We start from the raw sequence: 25816 nt of genomic DNA on the forward strand, positions 1-25816 counted from the left end.
GAAAAGAAAGGATTTTAGGGATTAATTGCCTGCTTTTGGGCCAGAATGGCATTCCTTAGATATTTTCTGCAACTTTATTTCCAGAGGGTTTCACAGCAAACCTCTATTTTACAGCTACACGCAGAGGGACATTTAAAAATTAACATTTTGGGCTCTGAAGCATTTAAAACACCAGCTGAGTCATCAAAGCTCATATTTTAATGCAATAAAATATCACTTAAAGGTTTGGCTTAGGCTTGATAATAATCCTTTTATTACCTTTTAACCCTTTCTGGTTTGGGGTTTTTTTTTTTTATTTCTCTTGAAGGTTTTATTAGGGTGGGAGCATTTTTATGGCAGCAGATCTCTGGCAGTGGGTGTGTGCAGTTCCTTTGGCTTAATTGAGTCTTCACTGCTGCAGGTTTTCATCCGTTCAAACCGGCTGATGCTTCAAAACAAAGAGAAAAAATAAAAAGGAGCCACACGCGGCTTTCTCCTGATTCATTTCCAACACCCACCCCGTGCCAATCAAAATTTAAAGATCCATAAAAATCTCCTTTTGGAGAGGCAAAATTTCCAGCAAAAACTTGTTTTAAACCTCGAAACCGAGGGCGGGAATGATGAAAAACAAGTAGGAAAACCGTTTCCATAACGGCCCAGCGGGAGTGAAAAGAACAATAATGGTTTCATTCACATCAAATTGGGTTGAAGGACCTGCAGACCCCAGGGAGTGTTAGTGGGGTTGTTTGTTGGGCTTTTTTTTCTTTCTTTTAACCCATCCATTTCTATTTTTTCTCCCTCAAACTAAACACGCTTCCTATATTAAACAATCCGGATTTATAACTGAAACAGATTCCCAAAGGTGTGCGGGGAAAATGATTTTATCCTTAGCTCTTGCTAGTGAAATATATCCTTAAATGAGGGGGAAATGTGGAGTTTTGTGGGGAATATCCCTCAGTGGTGAAACAAGAGCCTGTTTTTACGAAGCTTTAATGTTATTTAATTAACTTCCAATGTTTCTGGGTTGTGGCGGTCGGGGGTTTTTTCCCAACACCAGCAAATCCGAGGTTAAATAAAAAATAATCCATCGGGGCGTGACATCATCTTGGCCACGGGAGATGATGCCACAGGAATTCCTTCTGGAAAATTCCCTGTGAGGGGGGTGGGAATCTGCAGCTGCTCCTGGTGGGAGGGTCGGTGCTGTGCCGCGGATTCTCCTGCCTGCTCCACAACCAGGCTGGGGCTCGGATAAAAACCAGAAACTGTGTTTATTTGGCTGCCTAAAAACCAGAAATATTTCCAAAATTTGAAATATTCCCCGAGTGGAGAAAGCCACAAGATCCCTTTATGTGGGAAATCACCCACTCTGATTCCTGGCGTGGCCTGGCTTTGGATTCTCCTGGGTTTTTTTGGCAAATCTGGGAGGCATCCGTTGCTTTCCTTGTGAAATAAAATCTTCTTTGCCCCTGGGGCAGGGAATCAATGTCCCAGTTTTCCCTCTCCTCGTGGACAGGGACAGAAGGAATTTGTGCTGCCCTGTCCTGCGTTCTGTGCTCCAAAATCTGGGGTAGAACAGGAAAGGAAATCTCTGCTCACGCTGGCCTAGAGCTCTCCTGACCCTTCCACTTCCCTTTTTACCGAGGTTGGGATATTTTTCTTTTTCTGGAGGTGGAAACAGTGCCTTTGGAATCTGCTTTCAGCACAGGAATACTCAACCAAGGAGCTGAATTTTGAATTTTGGGTCCATGAAATGAACCCAGCGTCGCCTCACGGCTCCCAGGGCGGAGCCTCGAGAGAATTTCACCGTTCTCGATAATAAATTCTTGGTGCTGGCTTGGTTTGTTTAATCCTGCCCCAATGTTCAGCTCTCACAGTTTCTCTCTTTCCTCTCTCATTTGCAATTCCATCCCAGATGCTGATGGAATGGGACATCCTGTGGGAGTTAAATCAGATCCAGGTGCACTGGGATAAAATTTTGGGCTGCAGAAGGACAAAATGGCCCCAGGTTGATGGGGAGGGTCAGGTTGGATTTTAGGAAAAGCTTCCACTCAGCTTTTAAATTCCTGTTGCCATAAAAGCCGTGATTTCCTTTCCATCTGACCCCAGAAGTAAAGGCAGAGGTGAAAAGGGAATTAAAAAAAGCAACTTTGAAGTTCATTTATCTGCTGTAAATTTCTTTTAAAAATTTTTATATAAAATAAACTAAAATAAATAAAATAATAAAATTTTGGGATAAAATTTTGGGCTGCAGAAGCACAAAATGGCCCCAGGTTGATGGGGAGGGTCAGGTTGGATTTTAGGAAAAGCTTCCACTCAGGTTTTAAATTCCTGTTGCCATAAAAGCCGTGATTTCCTTTCCATCTGACCCCAGAAGTAAAGGCAGAGGTGAAAAGGGAATTAAAAAAAGCAACTTTGAAGTTCATTTATCTGCTGTAAATTTCTTTAAAAAATTTTTGCATAAAATAAATTAAAATAAATAAAATAATAAAATTTTGGGCTGCAGAAGCACAAAAATGGCCCCAGGTTGATGGGGAGGGTCAGGTTGGATTTTAGGAAAAGCTTCCACTCAGCTTTTAAATTCCTGTTGCCATAAAAGCTGTGATTTCCTTTCCATCTGACCCCAGAAGTAAAGGCAGAGGTGAAAAGAGAATTAAAAAAATCAACTTTGAAGTTCATTTATCTGCTGTTCCACGTCCTTGTCCTGCATTGATCCTGGTTTATTCCTTGCAAGGAGAGTGGTGGAGTTTTACTCCTCTTGGAATTACAAAGAAAATCAAAACTGGGCCCCAGTGACCTGCCCCAGTCTGTGGAAAAAGCTCCCAAAACTGGGATGAATTTGGCTAAAAAAGTGAAATAGAGACTCAGTAAAGTCTGTCCCCAGAGCTCCTTGTAATGTACATTTCTCTTATGGAAAGCAGGAGTTCAAAAGTCAAGAAAAATCTCATTTCCTGCAAAGTAAAGGGAGTTTTAAGTTTAATTTATCTCAAATCCAAACCTAAAGAGACTCCACAAGTGCTTCAGAGGCAGACTCAGCACTGGGCTGCTGGGAGAGGCTTCAAATTTGGATATTAAAGAGGAAAAAAAAAGGCAAATAAAACATTTCAAAGACATTTGCAGCTGTACTGGGAGTCCTTGGGAGGAGGAATTTGTGATCTCTTTCAGGAGCTCCCATTGGTTCTCACTGGGTATTTTTATTTTGGGATTTTTTGCTGCAAAATTCCGGGGAAATTTCTTGGGGGGAAAAGGGGTAGGAAAAGTGGGGGGAGGGTTTGCAGTTAATCCCCTTCAAAAATCAGAATAAACTCTTTGGAATTCACTTTCTCCATCCTGACCAGCCTTGGCTGAATCTTTATAACCATTCCAGAAAGAAAATGAGAGGTTTTTTTGCCCATTTTTTGAGGATTGAATGTCAATAAGATGGAAATTCCTGGAATTTGGGAATCCCATTAGGATTTCCCCTAATCAATAGGGGATACAATAAATAAATAAATAGGGAATAGAGATTATTTCACTTTGCTGCTGATAGGGAGGAGTTTTTCTGCAGGAATGATGAGCACAACTCTTATAAAAGTAATTTTCACTGAGTTCTTTGAGGCAGTTCCTGTTCTTATCTCTAAATCTTTTCCTTCTGATCTCCTCTTTAAAAAAAAAACAACTAAAACTGCCTTGGCATTTTGAAGAATTTAATTATCCTGAGCTGTAAAATGATGTCATAGCAAATATCTTTCTTATCAGCAACAAAAATAGACAATCCCTTTTTTTTCCACTTTTTTTTTTGTTTTCCTCTCCTGTCTCATTCCAAGTCCAGGCCCCAGCCTTGATGTGGGATAAAATTAAAATAAAAAAAAAAAATTAAATTAAATGTGGGGTTAAAATTAAATTTTACTGGAGTTTCACCCACTCATTCCCATCCCTGGCTGGTGAGGCACAAAGGGAATAAAAGTACAAACTTAGCAGTTTATTCCTGTTAATATTGAGATTTTAACACAAATTTTAATGCTTTATCTGGCAACATTGGACCAACAGGTTTTAATATTGGGATTAAAATATTAATAGAATTAAAATCGTGTCACCTGCTGGTAATTTTGCCTCAAGAATTCAGCAGTTTGCTCATCTCCCATTTTCCCAAATGCACTTTTTGGAGCTGATAATGTTTAATTTTTAATTTTACTGTCCATTTTCAAGATCCTTTTAGATGTGGCATCCCTGCCCATGGCTCAGAGCGACCTGGGGTGGTGGGGATGAGCTTTAAGTCATTTCCAAACCAAATAATTCTCTGGTTCTGTGGAGCAAAATTAACATTTTTTTGTGTGACAAAAATCTCTTTGTGTCAGCCTCTTTTGGCTCATTAACATCCCCAAAATTGCTTTTTTTGCTGCTTTTTTAAAGGGGCGACATTTCCAAGTTTCATTCCTCCTTGGCATGGCTTTTTCCTTCCCTCTGCTGAATATCCTGGCTCCTGGTGCTCGTTTTAACTAAAACTGGGCTGAAACAAAAGAAACACCAAGAAGAGCCGGCAAAAATTAATCCCTGACACGCAGAGCCCGTGGCTTTGCAGTGCTCCTCGAGTTGGGATGGAACTTCTCCAGTTTTGTGAAGAAAATTCCATTTTCCCCCCCATTTTTTCAATTTTCCCCCCATTTTTTCCATTTTTTTCCCCATTTCCCCCCCCATTTTTTCAATTTTCCCCCCATTTTTCCCCAAACTTTTTCCAATTTTCCCCCCATTTTTTCCCCAATTTTTTCCAATTTTCCCCCTATTTTTTCCTTTTTTTCTCCCATTTTCCCCCCATTTTCCCCCCATTTTTTCCAACTTTTCCCCCCATTTTTTCTCCCATTTTTCCCCCCATTTTCCCCCATTTTTCCCATTTTTTCCCCCATTTTTTCCAATTTTCCTCCCATTTTTTCTATTTTACCCCCATTTTCCCCCCATTTTTCCCCCCATTTTCCCCCATTTTTTCAATTTTCCTCCCATTTTTTCCATTTTACCCCCATTTTTCCCCCATTTTTTACCCATTTTTTACCCCTTTTTCCCCCCATTTTTTCCAACTTTTCCCCCCCATTTTTTCCATTTTTCTCCCATTTTTCCCCCATTTTTCCCAGTTTTCCCCCCCATTTTCCCCTCCATTTTTCCCTTTTTTTTTCAATTTTCCCCCCATTTTTTCCCCCATTTTTCCCCTCATTTTTTCAATTTTTCCCCCATTTTTTCCCCCATTTTTCCCCCATTTTTTCCATTTCTCACCCCATTTTTTCCCCCATTTTTTCCCCCATTTTCCCCCCATTTCTCCCCCCATTTCCCCCCCAATTTCCCCCTATTTCTCCCCATTTTCCCCACTCTGGGGATCATTCCCGCTGTGTTTTTCCCCCAGTGTGTCCCAGCTGTTTTTTTCCCATTTTTCCAAGCGAGGGTCTGCCAGGAAATCCTCAGCACCAAAGGGAATCCACAAATTCCGGGGTGTCCCTAAATCCCAAATTTCCCTCCCTCTTCTTCCTTCCTTATTCTTGTTTAGAATTCCTCTCAGGAGAGGTAATGGATTTATTTAAATCTGCCCTAAGGAGTTGTTTCTTGTTGGATGTAATTATTCCATCTTTAAAATAAAAACCAAACCCAAAAACCAAAACAAAGGTGGAGATAAAACCAGATTTTCCATATTAATCACGAGAGATGCAGCAAATCTGAATTAGGAGTTTCATTCACAAACAAAATGGAATTTAGAACAGCAAAAATACAGAGAATTTCTCCTGGTGGTCAGGAAGAAAAAACAAAAAAACATATTCAAGGAGCAGCCTTGAATCTTGAATTTTGGTTATTTTCCCACTGACTCTTTAATTGGGATTTAATTGTGATTTAATTGTGATTTAATTGTGATTAAAGCAGCAGGAGAAGCTGGGTGAAGTCGTTCTTTACCCTCAGAACTGAATGTGATGGGAAATCCATCCCCCAAAAAACAGATTTGTCCTTTTTTTTGTTTTAATAAATTAAAGGAAATAGCTTAGGATTCAGATTCAGAATTTTTTTATTTTATTTTATTTTATTTTATTTATTTATTTATTTATTTATTTATTTATTTATTTATTTATTATTAATTTCTTATTACAAATTCAGGTTTTTTTTTAAATTTTTTTTTACATTTTTTTGTGGTTTGTTTATTTATTTTTCTCTTTTTAATGGCACTTCTGAATTCTATATCCAACCCAAATTATTTAAAAATATCTGTTATCCTCAAAAATGACCAAGACTGGGGTCTGTTTCTCATTTTCTCAAAAACTGATAAGAAATGCCCAAACTGATAAGAAATATCAAAATTGATGAGCTGTGTCCAAATCAGGGTAATGCTTTGGCCAACTCACGTTACTTTTTGTGTTTAAATTTTGGGAATTGTCTTTATTTTTGCATTATTTTATAGGTTTGCATTATTAACAACCCAATTTTAATGAATGAAAACATTTAATTTCTCCTCCTGGAGCAGCTTTTCAGAGGGAACTGAGAGGAATTTTAAGTAGAAATAAGTAATTATTAATTACAAGAGTAATTAATGACTCTTGATGGAATAACCCTGACACCAAATTGTTTTTCAAAGACTCAAGGATGTGTTTTTTAGGCACTTACAAAGTTAAAATTCTTGGGAAAAACGGATTTTAGATGGGTTTGACATTAGGGTTGCTATCACTGAAATTCCAGGGTGGATCAGTTTCCCCCAGAAGAGCTGTTCCATGTGAAGATGATGATTTTTATAAACTTTTATTCCATCATTTATTAATCATTTATTTTTATCTTGGATTCTTTTTGAGGCTGTTACCGGCCCGAGTCTTGCGGAGCAGCCAGGTCGGTGTCGTGGTTCAGTGAAAGCAAAACAAGATTTAAACAATAATTCACTTTACAGTAAAGTAAATGATAATAAAAATAAATTTAAAAAATAATTAAAAATTAATAAAAATTAATAAAAATCAATAAAATTAGTCAAATAAAATTAATCATATGAATAATAAAATTTAATAATAACAATAATAACAATAATAAAAATTTATAAAAATAAAACAAATAAAAATAATGAAAATAATGAAAATAAAAATTAATAAAAATAATAAAATTTAATAATAAATTTATTAATAAATTTAATAATAAAAATAATAAAATAATAAAAATAAATAAAATTATAATCAATAAAAATAAATAATAAGAATAATAAAATTAATAAAAATTTATAAATATAAAAATAATAAAAATAATAAAATTTAATAATGAAATTCAATAATAAAAATAAAATAATAATTAATAAAAACAATAAAATAATAAAAATAATAAAAATAATAAAAATAATAAAAATAATAAAATAATAAAAATATTATTTAATAAAATTTATTAATAAAATTTAATAATAAACATAATAAAATAATGAAAACAATGAAAATTAATAAAGATAAAATTAATAACATTACAAATATAATAAAATTTATAAAAAATAATAAATATAATAAAAATGAACATAATAAAAATTAATTAAAATTATAAAAATTATAAAGATAATTTTAAAATAATAAAAATATAATAAAAAAGTAATTTACTTCACAGTGACAAATCTTGCTGCATTTGACTGGAAAATTGCGAGTGCAATCCTGAACCTCAGAGCGCCGACAGTGATGGAAACGCTTTTGAAAGGGAGGCCGCTGGGTTGGATTCCCTTCGGCCTTTCCCCTCACTCTTCCCGTTGACAACAAAAGCACGGGTTAATTTGAATTTCATGGCTTTTTATCCCGAGGGAAATATCAAATGATTCAAATGATGTTCGTTCTTGCCCCAGAGGAGGGGGACAGGTGTTGTGTTTGGGTTTTTTCCCCTCACGCCGCGCGCTCGTTAATTTGTGGTTAATTTGTGGTTTCGCGCGTTTGGGCGGGAAGAGGCCTCCGGTGCCTGTGAGGGAAAAGCAGCTGAGATTGATCATTCGGGGGCAGGAGGGGAGAATATTCCGGAATTGGTTCTCTAAGCACTGAAATGAGCAGTTTGCCCGCAGAGCAGGGTTGGTTTTCCCTGGAGAAATGTGGAAATTGATGTTTTGAACCTCCTTTCTCAGCACCTGCCCCGCCGCGCGTTCCGTGAGGGAAGCGACGCCTCCAAACCTCGCTGAGGATTCGCTGAGGGGAAAACTTTTCTGTTGGGTGCTTTTGGAGCAGCCCAGCAGATGGGAGGGGGAAAATGAGCTACAAAAATACTTTTATTTCATCTGTGATCTTTGTAGCTGACAGAACTTGCCGGGCCGGGCCTCGCTGCTCGCGGGATGTGTCTGAGCAGGGCCCACCACCCAAATCCTGCATCTCCTTGCCTGTTTTCCTTGGCAGCTGGATGGCTCTGAGAGCCTGGATCCACAGGGAAATCCTTCCCTGGGATGGAATTCCCAAGGAATTTGTGGCTGCCCCATCCCTACAAGTGTCCAAGGCTGGGTTGGAGCAGCCTGGGATAGTGGGAGGTGTCAGGGCTGGAGCTGGAATGAGCTTTCAGGTCTTTTTCAGCCCAAACCGTTCTGAAACTCCATGAAATTGCCAAATTCTCGTGTTCCTGGAGTGCACAAACCCCTCACACAGCCCTGGGAACGAGATCAGGTCTGAGGGAAAACAGAGAATCACCACCAGAATTCTCTTCCCTCTGGGAAAAGTTCAATCTCTGAAGGACACAGCCCCAGGCCCTTCCAGTCCCTGCGTCCCTGACACGGAAAAGCAGCTCCTGGCGTTCAGAACAAACCAGTTTTTATCTAAAAATGAGGATATTATCCCATTTTTTTAAGGCCCAGAGGAGATCTGTCTCTGGATTTGATCTTTCCAGCGTGGAGGTTCAGAGGTTCAGAAATGTTAAGAGGGGTCTGGCCATGGAGCCAAGTGGGAAACAGAAGAAATGATGGAATTAAATCCCTTAGTAGATGTTCCCAGTTATTGTTTCAGCTGGTAACAGGAATGTTGACACTAAAATTGGGTTTAAGAGGAGATTTTTTTCCCTCTCTGGCTGCATCAGCAGTGGAATTCACTCTCTGATCCTGAGGGATCACGGTTCTGATGGCATTCCCACATCCCCATCTCTGACAAAAACCCTGATAATTGTTATTTCATCTCCAAAACGCTGCTCAGGCTCTGCTTTCAGATGAATTTGGAATTCTGCTGGTGCTTCACCACCCGGAGTTCTTGCAGAGCAGAGCTGGGAGGTGAAGCCAGTGCAGGGGAATCGCTCTGGTGGGTAAATCATTGATGGGAGGATGAGGAAACCCCACATTTCTGCAGGATAACAGAGGGATGTGGCATTTTCCTTAATAAAAATTAATTGCAGTGCATCAATAAAAGGCTGCAACCCAAAAATGTAGCAATGCCTTCAGCACACACCTTGCTAAAATATCATTGAACCTTTAATTGTAGCTTCAATGCCATGTGTTTATCAGCACCAGCAAGAACAGCCCGAATTTCTTAATAAAATGGTTTGTGTTGGAAGTTTATTCAGGTATAAATATAAATAGAGTCAGGTTGTGCAATAAAAAATTCACATTTAAACCCAAAGTTATTTCTTTATAACCTGAATTTTCCAAAAGCATGGATGGAAAGTGCATCAGGGACTTTGTTCCATAAATTCAGACATCTCCAGAGTGTCTCATTTATTGGTTGTTCCCTGCTTCATTTCTCTCCAAGAAAATAAATTGAAACCAGGGATCCTGACCAATTCTCACTTTTTAAAAGTGGTTCTGATGCTCTTTCAAGGTCACATTCTCCATCAGAGAGAATTTATTATAAATAAATTTCTATCTATATGTATAAATATAATATATATATATATAATTTACTATAAATAAGGACCCTCAGATCATGATCACAGGTGCTTTTGGAAAATATTTTGCATTTTGGCTGAGGTGGAGTTTGAATATTCCAGGTGAATGCATCATTTCATGCGTGGTGAATAAATCTTTAATAAATAAATCTAAAATTTTGGACTCTTCCTAAATTGCTGGGCAGTAAAAAAGTCAAAGTTTTGATGATGAACACGAGTGAGTTTTTGCCTAATTTTGCTGTTTTTAAAACCAGTCTCTGTCCCAGGATTTTGGGGTTGGAGGTGCCCCACTTTGGGCTCAAACACCTTGGTTTTTTTTTTAGCCCAGTTAAACCTGGAAGACTCATTTCAAGTTTCATTTTTCCGGTGTTAATTATTATAAATGTTGTTAATTATTCTAAATCCCTCATACCTGCAGATTAATACCATTTCAAACAGGTGCAGTCACTTAGTGTTAATGTGAGTTTAATGGGTGTTACTCCCTCAATTGGCTGCTTTGAGGCTTAATTCAGAGAAAAGCGTGTAATGATGTTTAATAACTCGCTTTGCCAAAGAGCAGGACGTGCTTCCTTTCGCCTGAAAGATTTGTTGAATGTATTTATTTTAATTTTTTTTTTTCTCTTGGAATTATTTGTAGCACTCAGCAGGAGCAGGTTGAGCCAGGAGTTTTGCTGTTGAGTGATTTATTGTAATATCTTGGTGGAATTAATACAGTGAGCAGCTGAGAGCTTCAGCAGTAGAATTGATGGGGTTTATTCGTGATGAAATATTCAAAATTAAATTCCCTTCAGGCCAGAAGTTCTGCCAGGGGAGACCTGGCCCCCGTGGACAGACATTAAATGTAAATATAAAGAATTCAATATAAAAATGCACCTGGATGTCACCTTCATTAAGAAATGATGAATTTCACCACTTATTTCACTTAGTGCCAGCTGAAATAATAAGCTAAAATAATATTAAGGATTTTTTTATTGAGTAATCATTAATATTCTGGGATAATAATCCTGGGTGGAATCTCAGAGCTGTTCTGAAGGTCCAGAGGTGTCCAGGACCCTTCAGCACCCGTGGTTTTCCTGGATGGAAAGAGGTGGATGGAGAACTCCTAATGAACATCTCCTAATTACTCTCATTACATTTCAGCACTTTTATTTTCCATCTCTGGTGGTGACAGGACTGAAAATGTGCAATAATACAGAATATTAAACCAGGGATTGCTGGATTTCTGGATTAAACCACTGGAAGCTCAGCAATAATTGGAATATTCTGGAATATCACGGGGTGGGGGCCTATTTCTGGCCAATCCCCCTGACACAGGGCATGATTTGACTTTGGATTTTTCAATTTGGGGTTCTGGATGTTGTTCTAGGAGGTTGTACCTGTGTTTTTACATCAATACAGGGTCAGAGGGGAGCTCCGATTGTCTCTGCCAACCTCTGTCCCACACTGGTGACACTCAGAACGTGCCTGTGTCCCCACAGTTCCTGCTGGAAGCCTTTCCAGAGTCCTGCTCTCCTGAGGATGGAATTCCTCCATGGCTGGTGTGGTATTTCTTTCCTGTTGCTCAGATTAAACACTTCAAAGTGGTTTTTTTCCCCCATATTTTGGTGTCCAGCCATGCTTTTTCTCACACCTTTGAGTCCCTCTGGGCCAGAGCAGCTTCTTGCGAGGGAGAGCTGGCTGTTCCCTACGAATTCCCAGAGAATTCCAGCCTCACCCTCACCTCACAGAGCACCAGCAGCTTCTCCAGCAGCTTCTGGGATGTTGGAAAGATTCCATGGGCCACAATCCTGGAGCCATCCGTGGGTTCTCCTTATCCCCTTGTGCTCCGAGTTTGTTTCTGCTGGGATCAGGATGGATCTGCTGCTCGTCTTCCGCCTTCTCTCTTGTCCTCAGCCCTCGTCTCCTGAGAAAATAAAATATTTCAAGGTGGTTTGGAAACCTCCCTCAGCCGTGACAAAAAGCTCAGGGAGGCTCCTGTGAGAGGCCAAGTGGTTTTGTGGCCAGCGGTGTCTGAGCTCATGGAATCAGAGGGGATTGGGAAGAGACCAAAACTCATCCAGTCCCAGCCCCAACACCTCCCACTGCCCCAGGCTGCTCCCAGCCCCGTCCAGCCCGGCCTTGGACACTCCCAGGGATCCAGGGACAGCCACAGCTTCTCTGGGAATTCCATCCCAGCTCCTCCCCACCCTCACAGACAGGAATTCCTTCCCAAGATCCCACCCAAATCCCCCGTTTTCCACTTCAGAGCCATTCCCTGTGTCCTGTCCCTCCATCACTTGTCCCCAGTCCCTCTCCAGCTCTCCTGGAGCCCCTTTAGGCCCTGCAAGGGGCTCTGAACTCTCCCTGGATCCTTCTCCAGGTGAGCACCCCCAGCTCTCCCAGCCTTTATCCCAGTTCTCCCAGTCGCTGGAATTGTTGGAATTCCGGAGTCACACAGATGCTGACAGAGGACTTGTCACCACCACGAGTTTCTTCCTTCCCTCCCCAGCTTGGTGGCCTCGTTCAGGTTTGCTCTGGAAGTTCTCTCTCCCCGAAGGTTCAGTTTCTGAGCCGGGTTATCGGTTCCAGAAAGGCCCTGGGTGTTTTGGAGCTTCCCCACGGACCTTCCTGGAAACAAAACCTCTGTCTTCTTTTCCAAACAAACCCTCGGTGTATAAAAACGTTTGGAAAAACAGATCTTGTCAGCGTTTTCCAGTTCCAGATCTCCCTGGAGAGAGAAGTTTTTGCTGGGGTGATAAGAACCAGGCACCTGCACCTGGCCAGAGCCTTGAGTTCCCGAGGAGGGAGACAGGGAATCCCTCCAGGGAATAAAGGATTGCCCATCCACGAAGCCTCCCCTGGCATTTTTCCCAAGAGCAGCCGCAGCAGCACCTGGTCCTGTATGTGTTAATCCCATCAAAGGAGCGACTCTTTCTGATTTGCAGACTAGAAAATATTTCACGGTTATTCCGGGCACGGACAAAAGAGCAGAAATACAAATAAAGGCCAGGACCTCACAGCAGTTGAGCCTTTTGTCTGAGCCAGCGCTGGGCCCTGCAGCGCTCCCGGTCACGCTCCGAGGAGCCGGGAACAAAGGAATCCTGACCGTGTTTGCTTTGGCTCCAGGCAGGGAGGGGTGATTTAAATTCAAAAACGAGCGGTGAGCCAGGATGGGTCCTAGAATCTTCCTTTTGTCTCTTTTTCTCTCTCCAGGTCACTCAGATGAGCCGTCCAGATCTGATTTTGTTCCTCATGAAGTACCTGATGGCCTTGGTGGTCGGGATCCCCTCGGTGTTCTGGGTGGGAAGCAAGAAGACCTGTTTTGAGTGGGCCAGCTTCTTCCACGGGCGCAGGAAAAAAGAGTGAGTACGGATATTTTACAGACAAACCCTTCCCTTGCTGTCCTGGGAGAGAGTTTGGGTTGGTTTTAATGGAGACAAAGGCAGCAGTGGGTGGAAAAGTCACTTTTCAGAATGGAGCAAGGAATGACAAGACAGGCAACAGCTCAAAAAATTCCTGATTTCTCCCTAATTATTCTTTGTTCCCAGAATCAAATCTACATTTGTCTTCAGTTTATTTTTAACAAGAATTAAGCATCAAACAAACACTGCAACTACTCTGCCTCTCACTGAGAGGTGGAATGGAAACATTTTATTTATAAATGTGCATCCAGCCAACTGAATCAGAGCTCTAAATTGAAATTAAACCCAGGTTCTTCTCACCGTGGCTGCAGCTGAAAGGATTTGTCTCTGCTTTTAGTCTTCCTTAGGCATTGGTGCTGAAGAGAGGTTTGATAAAGTGACAGCAAGAATTTCTTGGAGCTTCTGTAAGGTTGAAATTAATTTAGATTAAGGTTGGCATCAATTAAGAGACAATCCGTGTGATTTCGTGGTAGCCACGGGTAGATTTCCAAATAAATATTGTCCTTTAAGATGATTTAAAGCAGACCCACAAAGGCAGAAGCGTTTTGGTGACTCCTTTGGTGCATCCTTCAAGGGTTCAACTCGGCTGGAATAACCAGACAGGGAGGGAGGGGTTTCCAAACCGGGCAAACGGGGACGTTATGTGGTAAATAACGCTCTGGTTTGCCAGGCTTTGTTTGTGATCGCTCTGTACCGCGGTAATTAATTAACGCTAATTGCTCCAACAACCGCTCAGAGTCGTCAACGAGAGCCGCCAGGTGCTGCAAGAGCCGGACTTTGCGCAGTCGCTGCTGAGGGACCCCAACACCCCCATCATCCGCAAATCCAGGGGCACCTCCACCCAGGGCACCTCCACGCACGCCTCGTCCACCCAGCTGGCCGTGATGGACGACCAGAGGAGCAAGGCCGGCAGCGTCCACAGCAAAGTCAGCAGCTACCACGGCAGCCTGCACCGCTCGCGGGACGGACGGTACGCACTGCGCCCCGAAACTGCGCCACTGCGGGGGGAAGGGACCTTAGAGATCATCTCATTCCACCTTCCACCCTCGCAGGATGCTCCAAGCCCCCTCCAACCTGTCCTCAAACAATTCCACAACCTCACTGGGCAAATCTTGTGCAGAAGGTGGGACAGGCCCCTTGCAGCCAGACGTGTGGAATTTCAGTAATTCTGCTGAACCTGGGTGTTCTGGTGCTTCTCCTCTCCCTGGCGGTGACTGGAAAGAGAAAAAAATGCCATGATGTTTTCAGAGTCACTGCTGGTCTTGGGGAATTAATTACAGGGCAGGGCTGGTTTCCCTGCACGGGAGTGATCTGTGTTCCACCATGTGGGAAAACAAACCTGCCCCAACGTCAGCTCAGCACTTTCCTGGCTGCTTTTGTCCGTGTGTCAGCCCATTTTGTGTCTGTCCATACTCCCTGCCCAAGTAAACGAGGGGACAAGTTCCCCTCTCTGAGCTGAGGTGGAGATCAGGCTTCCAGGGTAATTAATCATGGAGTGTTTTACTCCCCTAATTATCAGTACCAGACAGTGCTGGAGTCAGAACCCAGCGAGGTTGTGCGAGGAGCTGAATCGCTTTGCCCGGGGCCGTGGGAGCCGAGTGCCTGAGCTGAGCGGGGAATGCCTTTCCTCACAAGAGCTCCATCTGCATTCTCTCATTCTCTGTTTCCCCAAAATCAGGTACACTCCCTGCAGCTACAGGGGCGTGGAGGAACGACTACCTCACGGCAGCATGTCCCGGCTGACCGACCACTCCAGGCACAGCAGCTCGCACCGCCTCAACGAGCAGTCGCGGCACAGCAGCGTCAGGGACCTCAGCAGCAACCCAATGACACACATCACACACGGCACCAGCATGAACCGGGTCATCGAGGAGGATGGCACCAGCGCCTGAGCGGCTCCAGGGCTCGGGGTGCCGGCAGGGCTCGTGGTGGTGCCTTCCTTCCGCGCTCAGTGTTACCCTCAGCCTCTCGCCAGGTGCTGAATTCGGGCGTCGGGAAGCCGGGGTCGGCTTCTCTGCTGTGGGACTTGCCTCGGAGCTGTCTTGAGTCACTGAGTGAAAAAGCTGGTTGTCTCCTCTGAACCTCTCTGGAGGTAATTATTTATTTGATAACTGTTCCTCATCAGACACAACTGCTGAATTTCTTACTCTCTGTGGAAAACAATCTCCCCCTTCCTTCTCTCTCCCTCCCTCCGTGGGCTCCGCGTGTCGGGAGGCGCCGGCGGCCCCGGAATCAGCGGGGCCGTGCTGGGAGTTGTTCTGATGAGGGAACTCTTGCTGGCTGAAGGAATCCCTCCGTGCAGCTCCCTCGAGGGGACACGTCCAGCGCTGCCTGAGGGACGTCTGTGTGACCCAGCAGCGTTCGGTCACGCTGGAAACGCCACGGGAACGAACGTTCTGGAGAAGGAAACCCCTCTGAGGATCACCAGCTCTTCCCAGACCTGTCCAGGCTCAGTTGTCCACAGGGTGGGGGGAAGAGAGAGGCAGGGCAGAGCGATTTTTTTATAACTTGTATTGTCCTTGCTTTTTTACAAAAGACTATTTAAATTTTCTACTCGTTTACAATTTCCGTAGGAAGAGATGGGTTTTAAAAGCAGCTATCTAGATAATATTCAGCCATTTATTTTTTAGAGTCATGTACAAAAGCTGAGATTGCCTGTTCCTGATCTATTTAAAGGAAAAAGATTATCATAGAAAAGCTGAATTTGTCACCCAGGCAGGAATGTACAGCCCGTTGTCACAGCCAGAGCTGAGCCTGTTTACAAAGCCCAGCAGCTGAGGCCAGGAGGACCAGAGGAGTTTATTCAAGGATTCCCCACCTTCCTCGTGATGTCACGGTTTGGGGAGGATCCTCTGCGCTGAGCAAGAATCCGGAGATGGCTGGGAGAAGTTGAGGCAGGAGCTGCCCCCAGATGGGGAAAAACGAGGATGTGGCAGCTGGAAGCCCACGGAGTTCCTTGAGGAGGAGACGGGATCCGCAGTTCAGGGATCTTGGTTACGGATCCACCTCTGCTGTGGCTGTTTTCATCCCCTGCTGCAGATTCACGGTGGAGAATTCTCAGTTTGGGCTTTTTCTGTGTGTGGCAAGGATCCACTGGGATACCCTGGAGGCAGAATTGGAGGATGGTGCTGGAGATCTTCTGGAGCATCTCCCGAGGAGATTGATCCAGCACGAGGAAACCCTGCTGGCGTGCAAACCTACCTCAGTAATTGCTGCAGATCACTGCTGGGAAATGAATCCTTATTTTTGCATTGTCCTTCCATAATTCCCTCCCTGACCTGGCGGAGCCTTGTTGAGCAGCCTTTGTGCACCAACCTCGAGGGCAGGGCCGGGGCAGGAGCTGCTCCACAATTAACTCATTTTAATTGCAGCTGATGACACAGCGGCAGAGCTGTAACCTGTGTGCTGTGGAATCAAAGGCTGCCCCGGGAGCTCCCAGACAGATTTATCCCAAATCCAGCGGCTCGGAGGAGAAGACAAAAGGAGCCCAGCGTGGAATAACAAAGCTCTTTGTTGTGGGCCCGGGAGGGAGGTGCTGCAGGCAGGGCCCTGGGGCAGAGCAGGCTCTGCTGGGCCTGTTTGCTCAGCAAACAGCCCCGGGGCCCGGGGGTACCTGTCCAGCTCTGCAAAATCCTTTGGGCTGACTTCAACCTGGAAACCCCAAGGGTGGAACCTTTGCTGTTTTCAAATCCAGCTCCTCCCGACCAAGAGGGGTGATCTGGTAGGAATCTGGATCTGCGGAAGCTGAGTTTTCCTAAACACTGGAACCAAACTAAATAAGCTCAAGGGCTTACAATGATCCTCTTGGCTCCATTTCCAGTACCTATTTTTTTTTATTTTCCTTTTTTATAAATTGCAGCAATGCTTTGACTTGTTTGGAGACAGGGAGAGGAACGCTGATGGAGCTTGGAGAAGGATCCTGCTGGGAATGTTGTTAATTTGTGAGGCCCAGTCCCAGTACTGCTTCCAGATGGGAATATCCAAGTCATTCCTTGCTCATGGGTGCTAAAGGGACAGGCTCCTGTCACCCCAGAGAGGTGATTAAACCTCAAACTGGAATTCTGGCTGGGCTTTTTGCCTCCCTGCCCTCTCCCCTCTCCCTTCAACACCTGAGCCAGCGTGCTGCGCTCTCTTGGCAGAGCGTTCCTCCCGGGAAGAGCATTCCTCAGCCAGGGAAGAGTGTCCCAGCCCTGCTGCAGCTCCCCAGCTGGGGCCCACCGGGCTTCAGCTCCCAAATCATCCCGTCCAGGAGCTCTGAAGGGCATCCCGATTCGAATGTGGCCCCACCAGCATCTCAGGCAGGGGCACCAGGGGTGGTTTTGGGCTGCTTTCCTACCAGGTGCCAGGTTTGTGGGATTGGTGCCAAGCTTTAAATTCCCCCCGAGCTGAAACCCCCGGCCAGGAGGGCGTTTCTGCAGTCACCCAAGTGCTGGGGGCTCCCCGGGTGTCCCTGCAGCGCTTTGTCCCTCCCCAGCTGCCACCAGGAGCTGCATCCTCTCTCCCTTCTCCCAGGGAGCAGGCAGGGAGGCTGGACAGGGCCTGGCTTCTCCAGCTCCAGTTATCCCAGACTCCATCCCTCTGCCTCCCACCATGGCTGCAGCCCCAAACTCCGCTCGGTGAAACTGCTCCGTCAAAGCTTCCTGCAGAACGCACGACTCCTCATCCCCAGCATCCCCAGGGATCTCCAGCTCCTGTTTTCCCAACCCGACTGCGCTGACAACAGATCCCCCCGAGTTTGTGCTGTTCCTTCTTTCTCAATCCCTCCGCAGCTCCCGTGAAACGTCCCCGATCGGAGCTGCGGTCGCGTTGCATGGAGGAGGCCGCTCCTCTTTTTTAAGGCATAAACAACCCAAGAGCAGCAAGCAGCCACATTCAGGTGTCAGTGTGTTTGTGTTCTCCCTGTTGCGTTCCAGCACAAATCCCGGATTTTGTGCTGGAAGCGTTGAGCCACCAGCTCCAGGGGTCAGTGGTGAGCGCAGGATGGCTCTGGGAGGCTGAAATCCGGGCACGGCCGAGTCCAGCGCTGCTCCCGAGTTGTTGCAGCAAGGAGGGAAGGGAAAACCCCTCAGGAAGGGCACGAGGAGAAGGCCCAGGCCAGCCTTAGAGCCAGGGGGGAGCCGATTCTCCAGCCCAGCTCCAGCGCACTGAGGATCCCAAAAGGCATCAGGCAGCTCCGTCTGTGCGGTGAAACCAGGGCACAGAGCAGAGGAGACATCCCCAGCTCCACCCCGAGCAGCAGAATGTCCAGTTGAATGTGAAGCTTTACCCCTCTCCCCTCGTGCTTCTCTCCTGACGGGATGGGGATCGATGGTCCCCGAGGCGCGGGGTTCTCCCGGGTTTTGCCGGTGGGCTCGGTGCCTCTCCCGGCCCTTCCCGTTGTTGGGACAACGTCCAGCTCCTCAGGAGAGGGGAAGGGGCTCCCGGGAAATCCCTGCGTGGTGGAATGTGTGGGGCAGTCCCTGCCCGAGGCTGACCCCACTCGCACTCGGCTCTTGCTAGACTTGTTTACAGTAGTCCAGTGTGGGTTTTGTAACGTTTAATTTTTAGCACTTTAACTGTGAGTGTACAAACTGGTTCCCTTGTAGTTGGTGTACATTTTCATTTTAGAGCTTTGGAAGTTTTTAATAAAACCATGGAAAAACTCTGGCAACGGGTTTTCAATTCTTCTCCTGTGGGTGTAATCCTACTCCCCTTAAAAATCCCAGCTGAGCAGCAGTTGAGATATAAAGGTTAAATAATTAAATATCAGGTTTTACTCTGGCCAGCAGCTCTCTGAATTTGAAGAAAGACTTTCTAGACTTAATCTGCCCCCAACATCTGCACTCGTGGACGCCGGGCACCTTTCCAGCAAACACAAAGCTCTCCGCAGATTTCGGGCTCCGGGTTGCTCCGCCCTTTTACAAGAACAGCGCTCTCAAAACCAGCGGCATTTCACGGGCAGAGAGGAGCGCAGAGCAAACAGGTTTGGGAGCAGCAATGCCAGGGATGTCTGGGGTGTTTTATTGCCAAATCCAACCCGAGGACAGGATGACTGATTTATCTGGAGGAGCTGTCTGGCACCTGGGCGGATACGCGGTTGTTTTGGGTTGGAAGCCTTCTGCTGAGCCTCGCATGGCTGCTGATAAAATAACTCCTCTCACTAATTACTGCTGCTGGTTTAGGTCTCGGTAGATAAATAGTTCAGGGATGAAACTTTAGGAGCTGCTGGTCTGCTCCATCTTCCCTGAATTTAAGCTCTGGTGGGTTGTGAGTGACAAGCTGTGAAGTCACAAAAGAAGTGATCTCCTGCAGCCCAGGAGGATTCCCTGCAGCTAAACCCAGGAGGGTGAGGAGTGGGAGCTCACAGCATTTCTCTGCCCTCTGTGCTGCATTGCCGGCTCCCAGAGGGGCTCATGCAGGACGTGGGGAGGAGATGGAGTCACCTGCAGCTTGTTTGGCCCTCCCGAGGAGGCTGAAGGACCTGCAGGTGAGGGAGGAGCAGCGAGGTCAGTTCAGAGCCCCAGGCTGGGATTAGGGCTGGGGGTATTTTAGTCACGATCACATTCCTGGCGCACCTTAACACCCCGGTGCCTGTTTGGGGGCTGGTTTTTGTCTCAGCTCTGCCAGCTCGTGCCCTTGTTGTGATTTCTTCTCCAGTTTGAAGGGACAAGAGCATCTGGATATGTGCTAATCCTAAAGACAACAAAACCATCGAATCATGGAATGGTTTGGGTTGGGAGGGACCTTCAGTTTATCTCGTAATTCTGTTCCCCTGCCACGGGCAGGGACAGCTCCCACCGTCCCAGGCTGCCCCAAGCCCTGTCCAGCCTGGTCTCGGACACTTCCAGGGATCCAGGGACAGCCACAGCTTCTCTGGGCACCCTGTGCCAGGGCCTCCCCACCCTCACAGGGAACAATTCTTTCCTAAAATCCAATCTGAGCCTGCTCTGAGAAATCCTTGGTGACAAAAGGCTGAAACAAAATAGGTGGAAATAGAAGGATTTTTTTTTAAAAAGTCATTTTTTTTAGGAGTTATCTCCAGCTCAGAGCTCCAGCCCTGCGGGATAAAAGCGGCGGCCCTGGAGCGTGACCGGCCGGGATCCGCGTTTCCAACGCCCTCGGCTACCGGTCCGACTGGTTTTTGTGATAACGCTCCAGACACCTTGGATTGATACTCAGTCTCCAGTTTCAGTGCCTGCACCTGTTTGCCACCTCTTCCCTGCACCCACATCCTGCTGCTGTTCCCCCTCGGTCCCACGGGGCAGGGAAAGCCACTTTCTCCTCTCCCAAATCTCCTGGAGTTTGGGTTTTATGAGATCCCCCTTGGCTTCCTGCCCCCATTTCCTGCCTCCCCCTGCAGCGCTTGGATGCGTCTCAAAGCCTCTGAATCCCAGGAGCTGGCTTTAAATATTTCCAGGGTCTCCCACTGCATGGATGCTGAGCAGTTTGGAGCTATCCTGATACCTGAAATGGTGGGAAAGCCGAAGCAGGATGGATCTGCAGTGCCAGATGGTTGCCAAGCTGCTGTAATGCAGTATTTTAAATATAAATATATTGATGTTCCTGTTTGGCATAGACGTATCCTCCGCTGCTTCCCATTCAGTGCAGAGGGTTCCTGCCTTTGGGAGAAGGTGCTGAAAAAATCCCTCGAGGCTCTGAATTGCAACATAATCCAGCTCCAAATCCCACCTGGAATCCGTCAGAAGGGAAGGGACGAGCCCTGACATTCCCCCGCCGATGCCTTCAAAGCCCTCTGATCTCCGCCGTGGAAACGACACCATCAGATAAGGCTCGGCCCCTGCCAAGAGACACAGAACATCTGCAAGGCTGCAGAAAGGGGGATTAGGGAAAAGTTAACCTCCTTCCTCAGTTGTGATTTTTGGGAGGCAACCAACTCCCGAGCTCTCCTTTGCAGGGCGGGTTTGGGGCTTTCACGGTGGTCCCCAGACCCTGAGGATGAGGTGTCCTTGGGGACGATGGCACCGCTGCACAGAGGGAGCAGGGCCATAAAATCTGGGGCTAACCAAGGGTTTGGACTGGTAGTGACGAGAGGAAACGCCCTAAAGCTGCGCCAGGGGAGGTTCAGGTTGGACATCAGGAGGAATTTCCTCACAGAAAACACTGGAAGGGGCTGCCCAGGGAGGTGGTGATCAGTCCAAACTCAGACTCGATGGATCTCAGAGGTCTTTTCCTACCTAAATGATTCTGTGAAAAGCAGAAACCAGTTTCCAGCCCCTTTCCTCCACTTGAAACGTTTCTCCCTAAAAGCAATCCCCAAGAACCGGCTCGTTTCCACAAAAGCTCCTGGCGCTCCTTGGGTGACCCGGCTTTGGCAGCAGCTCTGCTCGGGCAGGTGAAGGGTTAACCCTGCTCTTTGGGAGCCTTCAGCTCCAAAAACCCCGCGGCTCCTGCCGGGTCTCGGTACCCCGTGAGCGGCGAGAGGAGGTGGCGACCTCCGGGGCTCTGAGGAATCAGCAGCGGCACCGGGAGGAGATGCCGAGCTCACCCCGAAAACCCTGAGCCCTGCCAGCCTCCCGAGCTGCTCCGGAGGGATTTCCATCCCCGTCCGGAGCAGCTGCTGTTGGAAAAGCTGCGAGCGGCGGGACTGAAAACTTTTTGTTTTTTGGAGCCCGGCAGGGAGGAGCCCCGCGGCCCCGGCGGTGACAGTGGACGGCACAGGGACACCTCGAGCGGCCGTAAATCGAATGGAAAATCGTAAATGGAATTCCCAGCGCCGCTCCTGCCGCAGACCCTCCGGGGCTTTGCAGCAGTCAGAGCAGTCGGATCAGGGGTGGCGCAGGAGCAGCAAAAGCTGCATCACCACGAGCTCTTGTGCATAATACTGGGCTCAAGCGGCTCCTGGCGTCATCAGAGCTCGTTGTTCAGCAGTTGTCCCCCCGGTATCCTGTTTTCCCAAGGATAACCCATCCTCGAATGCTTTCCCTCCACCCTGGGGCAGCGGGGAACCGAGCGTTTAAAAGAGCTCCTGGAGCAGCGCTGGCTGCGGGGGGGATGTTTCGCGGTGCAGGGGTGGAGGGATGCTCGTGGGGAGGAACTGGCGCTTGGGATGCTCGCGGAATCCTTGAATGCTTCGAGCTGGAAGGTTTGGGAGGATGTTACCGGAGAAACCACGATGTTGGTCCAGTGCAGGGTCCCGAGTGTCCAACACCTCTCCTCGGGGCGGTTCGGCAGGATCCGGACCGCGGGGCAGAAACTCCCGGCGTTACCTTGGAAGAGGAAAATCCCCAGGGGAGAGTGCGGGCTCATCCCCGCCCGCCTGAGCACGGGGCTGGGACACTGCCCGATGGATTTGGGGCTCCCTCCGCGGGGCCGGGACGGCTGCGGGGAACCAGCCCAGGAAAGCGGCGTTCCCAGGGGCCAGCCGGGATTTTTAAGGCAATAGTGCCACCCTGTGCACCGCGCGGGCCGGGTGACACGGGTGGGGGACAGGGTGGGGACACACCCACGGACACGGCAGGTAAAGGGTGACATTCCCGTGCCAGTCACTCCATCCCACTGCAGCTGGGATCCTGCGGAGACCCAAAGTGTCTGTGGTTTGTAGGGACTCCGTGAGAGCTGGAGAAACACGGAATGTGCACAAATCACATCCAGCTCGGCGCTTCGTGGAGCTGCGAACGGGAGTTTCGTGCTGGTTTGTGCTTTCCCCATCTCTTCTGGTGCCCTGCAGTGCCTGGGCCACAGCGTCCCCTCCTCTGCTCCACGCCCTGCCCTGGAGGGAGATGTTGGGGCAGCCCCGGTGGTGTCCCATCAGTGACCCTCGTGTCCCTGAGCCCCGGGACCGGCCAGCACCACCAGCGGGATATCTGGGATAATTTAATTGTCACAGCCTGGGGAGAAGCAAATATTTCGTGTGTGGGTGACGGCTGCCACCCCGGAGACCAGGAGCACCCCGGATGGTTCCAGGGGGTCAAACAGGGACAAGAAGCTTTTGGGACATTTTTAGGGTCAGGTTTTGCTGTTTTGGCTCCTCCCCAAGTGTGCACACAGCTAAGGGCTCGAGTACAAATCCACACACCCACCAAGACTGTTGGGAGGGCATCCCCCATCCTATAGGGGCCATATGGGATCCTCAGGTGGAAAGGAAAGGAAAGGAAAGGAAAGGAAAGGAAAGGAAAGGAAAGGAAAGGAAAGGAAAGGAAAGGAAAGGAAAGGAAAGGAAAGGAAAGGAAAGGAAAGGAAAGGAAAGGAAAGGAAAGGAAAGGAAAGGAAAGGAAAGGAAAGGAAAGGAAAGGAAAGGAAAGGAAAGGAAAGGAAAGGAAAATCCCTGGATTGTGCAAATAAATACTGGAGGAGCAGCAGGACATTTTGGGGAGACAGTTTTGCAGGGAATCTCTGTTGTGACACCCTCAGGGAGCTGGAGACGCAGTCATTTCCCTCTCCTGGATTCCAAAGGCTAATCCTTGGGGAATAACAGACATAAACCTCTTAGCTGGCGTGCTGTCAGTGCCTGTCGCTGATGAGCTGATTAAAATGGAGTGGAAAAGATGACATTTGCCCCTCCAGGTGCCCCAGGAGCTGCAGGTGATGGAGAGGAGATGCTCCTGGCTGGCTTTGCTCTTCCCTGTCCATCTGACCAGACCTGGGATTCATAGAAATGTTTCCAGCCTTTGTAATCTCCACAAATTCCATGCTCCACCAGGAGGTCCTGACTCCTTTGAAGATGTTGGATTATCTGTGTCCAAGCTGCCACCTGGAGTTGGAGGAAATGGTGCCAGGAAAACCTGATAGAGGCAAAATTTCCCATGAAGGAGCCCCTATCCCTGTCCTTGGTCACTCCCTGGGGACAGTGACAGTGTTTTACTTTATTTAAGCTGCTCAGAACAGTCATTGCAGCTCTGGACATGAGACTTGACAAACACACCAGGAAAACACCAGGATTTATCTGGGATTTGACAAATACTTGCAGCCCTCCCCAGAATTTGGTCAAATGTTGATTGGGACAGGGATCCTGATCTCCAGAATCCCATCCCTGCTCCGGGGAAGAAACAGGAGCCCGTAGAAAGACATCATGGGAATAGAGGCTGCAGCATGGGGAATTTGGTTGAAAAAGAAGCTTTTTGAGTCAGAACGAGCTACTGGCAGGGTCTGAAATGTCACTTCATATTTGCAGCAGACACAAGGTGGCATCAGAAAGCCAAGTCCTTCCTGTGAGGCTTCTCTTGCCACGGAAAAGAGACAAGCTGGAGCTTGAGGTGTGCACACACCTGATTGCTGTGCCTCTCTCTGGTTTTCCTCAGAGTCCTGCAGCAATTCTCCTCTCTTGTCACTGGTGGCTCTTTTCCAGGTCTTGTCCATGACCTTGTTTCTCCTGACAGAAAAAATCCCTGGGAATTACCTTATTGGATCTTGGTGCAAACTGGGAATGTGGATCAAGGCTTGTGAGGTCTCACTTTTGGAGTGGGGTTTTAATCCAAATTTTGGGGTGATCCCAAGTGGATGGGGGTAGGATCATCATCCTGCTGGGATCACTTTTCCTCAGGGTTTTGCTGAGTTAGTGCTTGGCCTCCGAGCAGGATCCCAGTGCTGGGCTCAGCAGAGCAAAGCTCCTGCAGTGCTGGCCCACGGAGGTCAAGCCACAAAGTCCTGTTAATATTTAGGTGATTCTGCTACAGAGCTGCATTAATTACCCACCTGAGGTGCATTAATTACCCACCTGAGGTGCATTAATTACCTTTCCAAGCAGTGTGGGCACAGAGGAGATGCCTGTGGGGAAAAGCAGGGTAGAAAGAGTCAGGACTGGGGCTGTGACCCAGAGTCCCCAAACCCATCCTGGCCCCACATCCTCCTGCAACACCCATGGGTACATCCAGCCCATCAATCCACACATTTCCAATCCATCAATCCACACATTTCCAATCCATCAATCCATACATTTTCAGCCCATCAATCCACACATTTCCAATCAATCAATCCACACATTTCTGTAACCACAGACCACTCTGTACCTGTGTCAAATGAGTTCTCGTGAGAGGAATACTCTGAACCTTGCACCTCCAGCCACGAGTTTCACCCCAGGAGCTGCTGTGCCCCAACATCTTCCCCTTCCTCACCAAACCAGGGCTTCCAGGTGTTTTCCAGAGGCTTCCAGGTGTTTTCCAGAGCTGTTTTAAGACACCTTTTTGGGTTCTGCCTGGGAATGGGCACAGAGAAGAGAAAGCTCTGGAGAAATCTCAGAGTCCCTGACAGTGACCAAAGGGGCTCCAGGAGAGCTGGAGAGGGACTGGGGACAAGGGTGGAGGGACAGGACACAGGGAATGGCTTCCCACTGCCAGAGGGCAGGGATGGATGGGATATTGGGAAGGAATTGTTCCCTGGGAGGGTGGGCAGGCCCTGGCACAGGGTGCCCAGAGAAGCTGTGGCTGCCCCTGGATCCCTGGAAGTGTCCAAGGCCAGGTTGGATGGGGTTGGAGCAATCTGGGATAGTGGGAGCTGTCCCTGCCCATGGCAGGGGGGCAGAATAATGTGATATTTAAGGTCCCTTCTAAATCAAAATAATCTGTGATTCTAAGTTTTTACATATACACAAAAAAGATTTAAAAATATAAACATAAATATAAATATAAATATAAATATAAATAGAAATAGAAATATAAACACACACACATAAAATACATGCATACCAGATATTAATGAAA

The 25816-nt window shown here is 47.0% G+C and overlaps 1 protein-coding gene across 1 annotated transcript in view; it reads left to right on the forward strand.

The window, feature by feature from the left end:
• Window positions 1–16833, forward strand: part of FZD3 (frizzled class receptor 3) — a 44470-nt gene extending 27637 nt beyond the window's left edge. The window contains exons 5-7 of the mRNA XM_058836845.1: window positions 12973–13121; window positions 13918–14151; window positions 14860–16833. Coding sequence (XP_058692828.1) covers window positions 12973–13121; window positions 13918–14151; window positions 14860–15073 — 597 coding nt within the window. The 3' untranslated portion in view covers window positions 15074–16833. The remainder of the gene's footprint in view (window positions 1–12972; window positions 13122–13917; window positions 14152–14859) is intronic.
• Window positions 16834–25816: the final 8983 nt, after the last annotated feature.

The sequence above is a fragment of the Poecile atricapillus genome, chromosome 3, assembly GCF_030490865.1.
Source record: "Poecile atricapillus isolate bPoeAtr1 chromosome 3, bPoeAtr1.hap1, whole genome shotgun sequence".
Classification (NCBI taxonomy): domain Eukaryota; kingdom Metazoa; phylum Chordata; class Aves; order Passeriformes; family Paridae; genus Poecile; species Poecile atricapillus.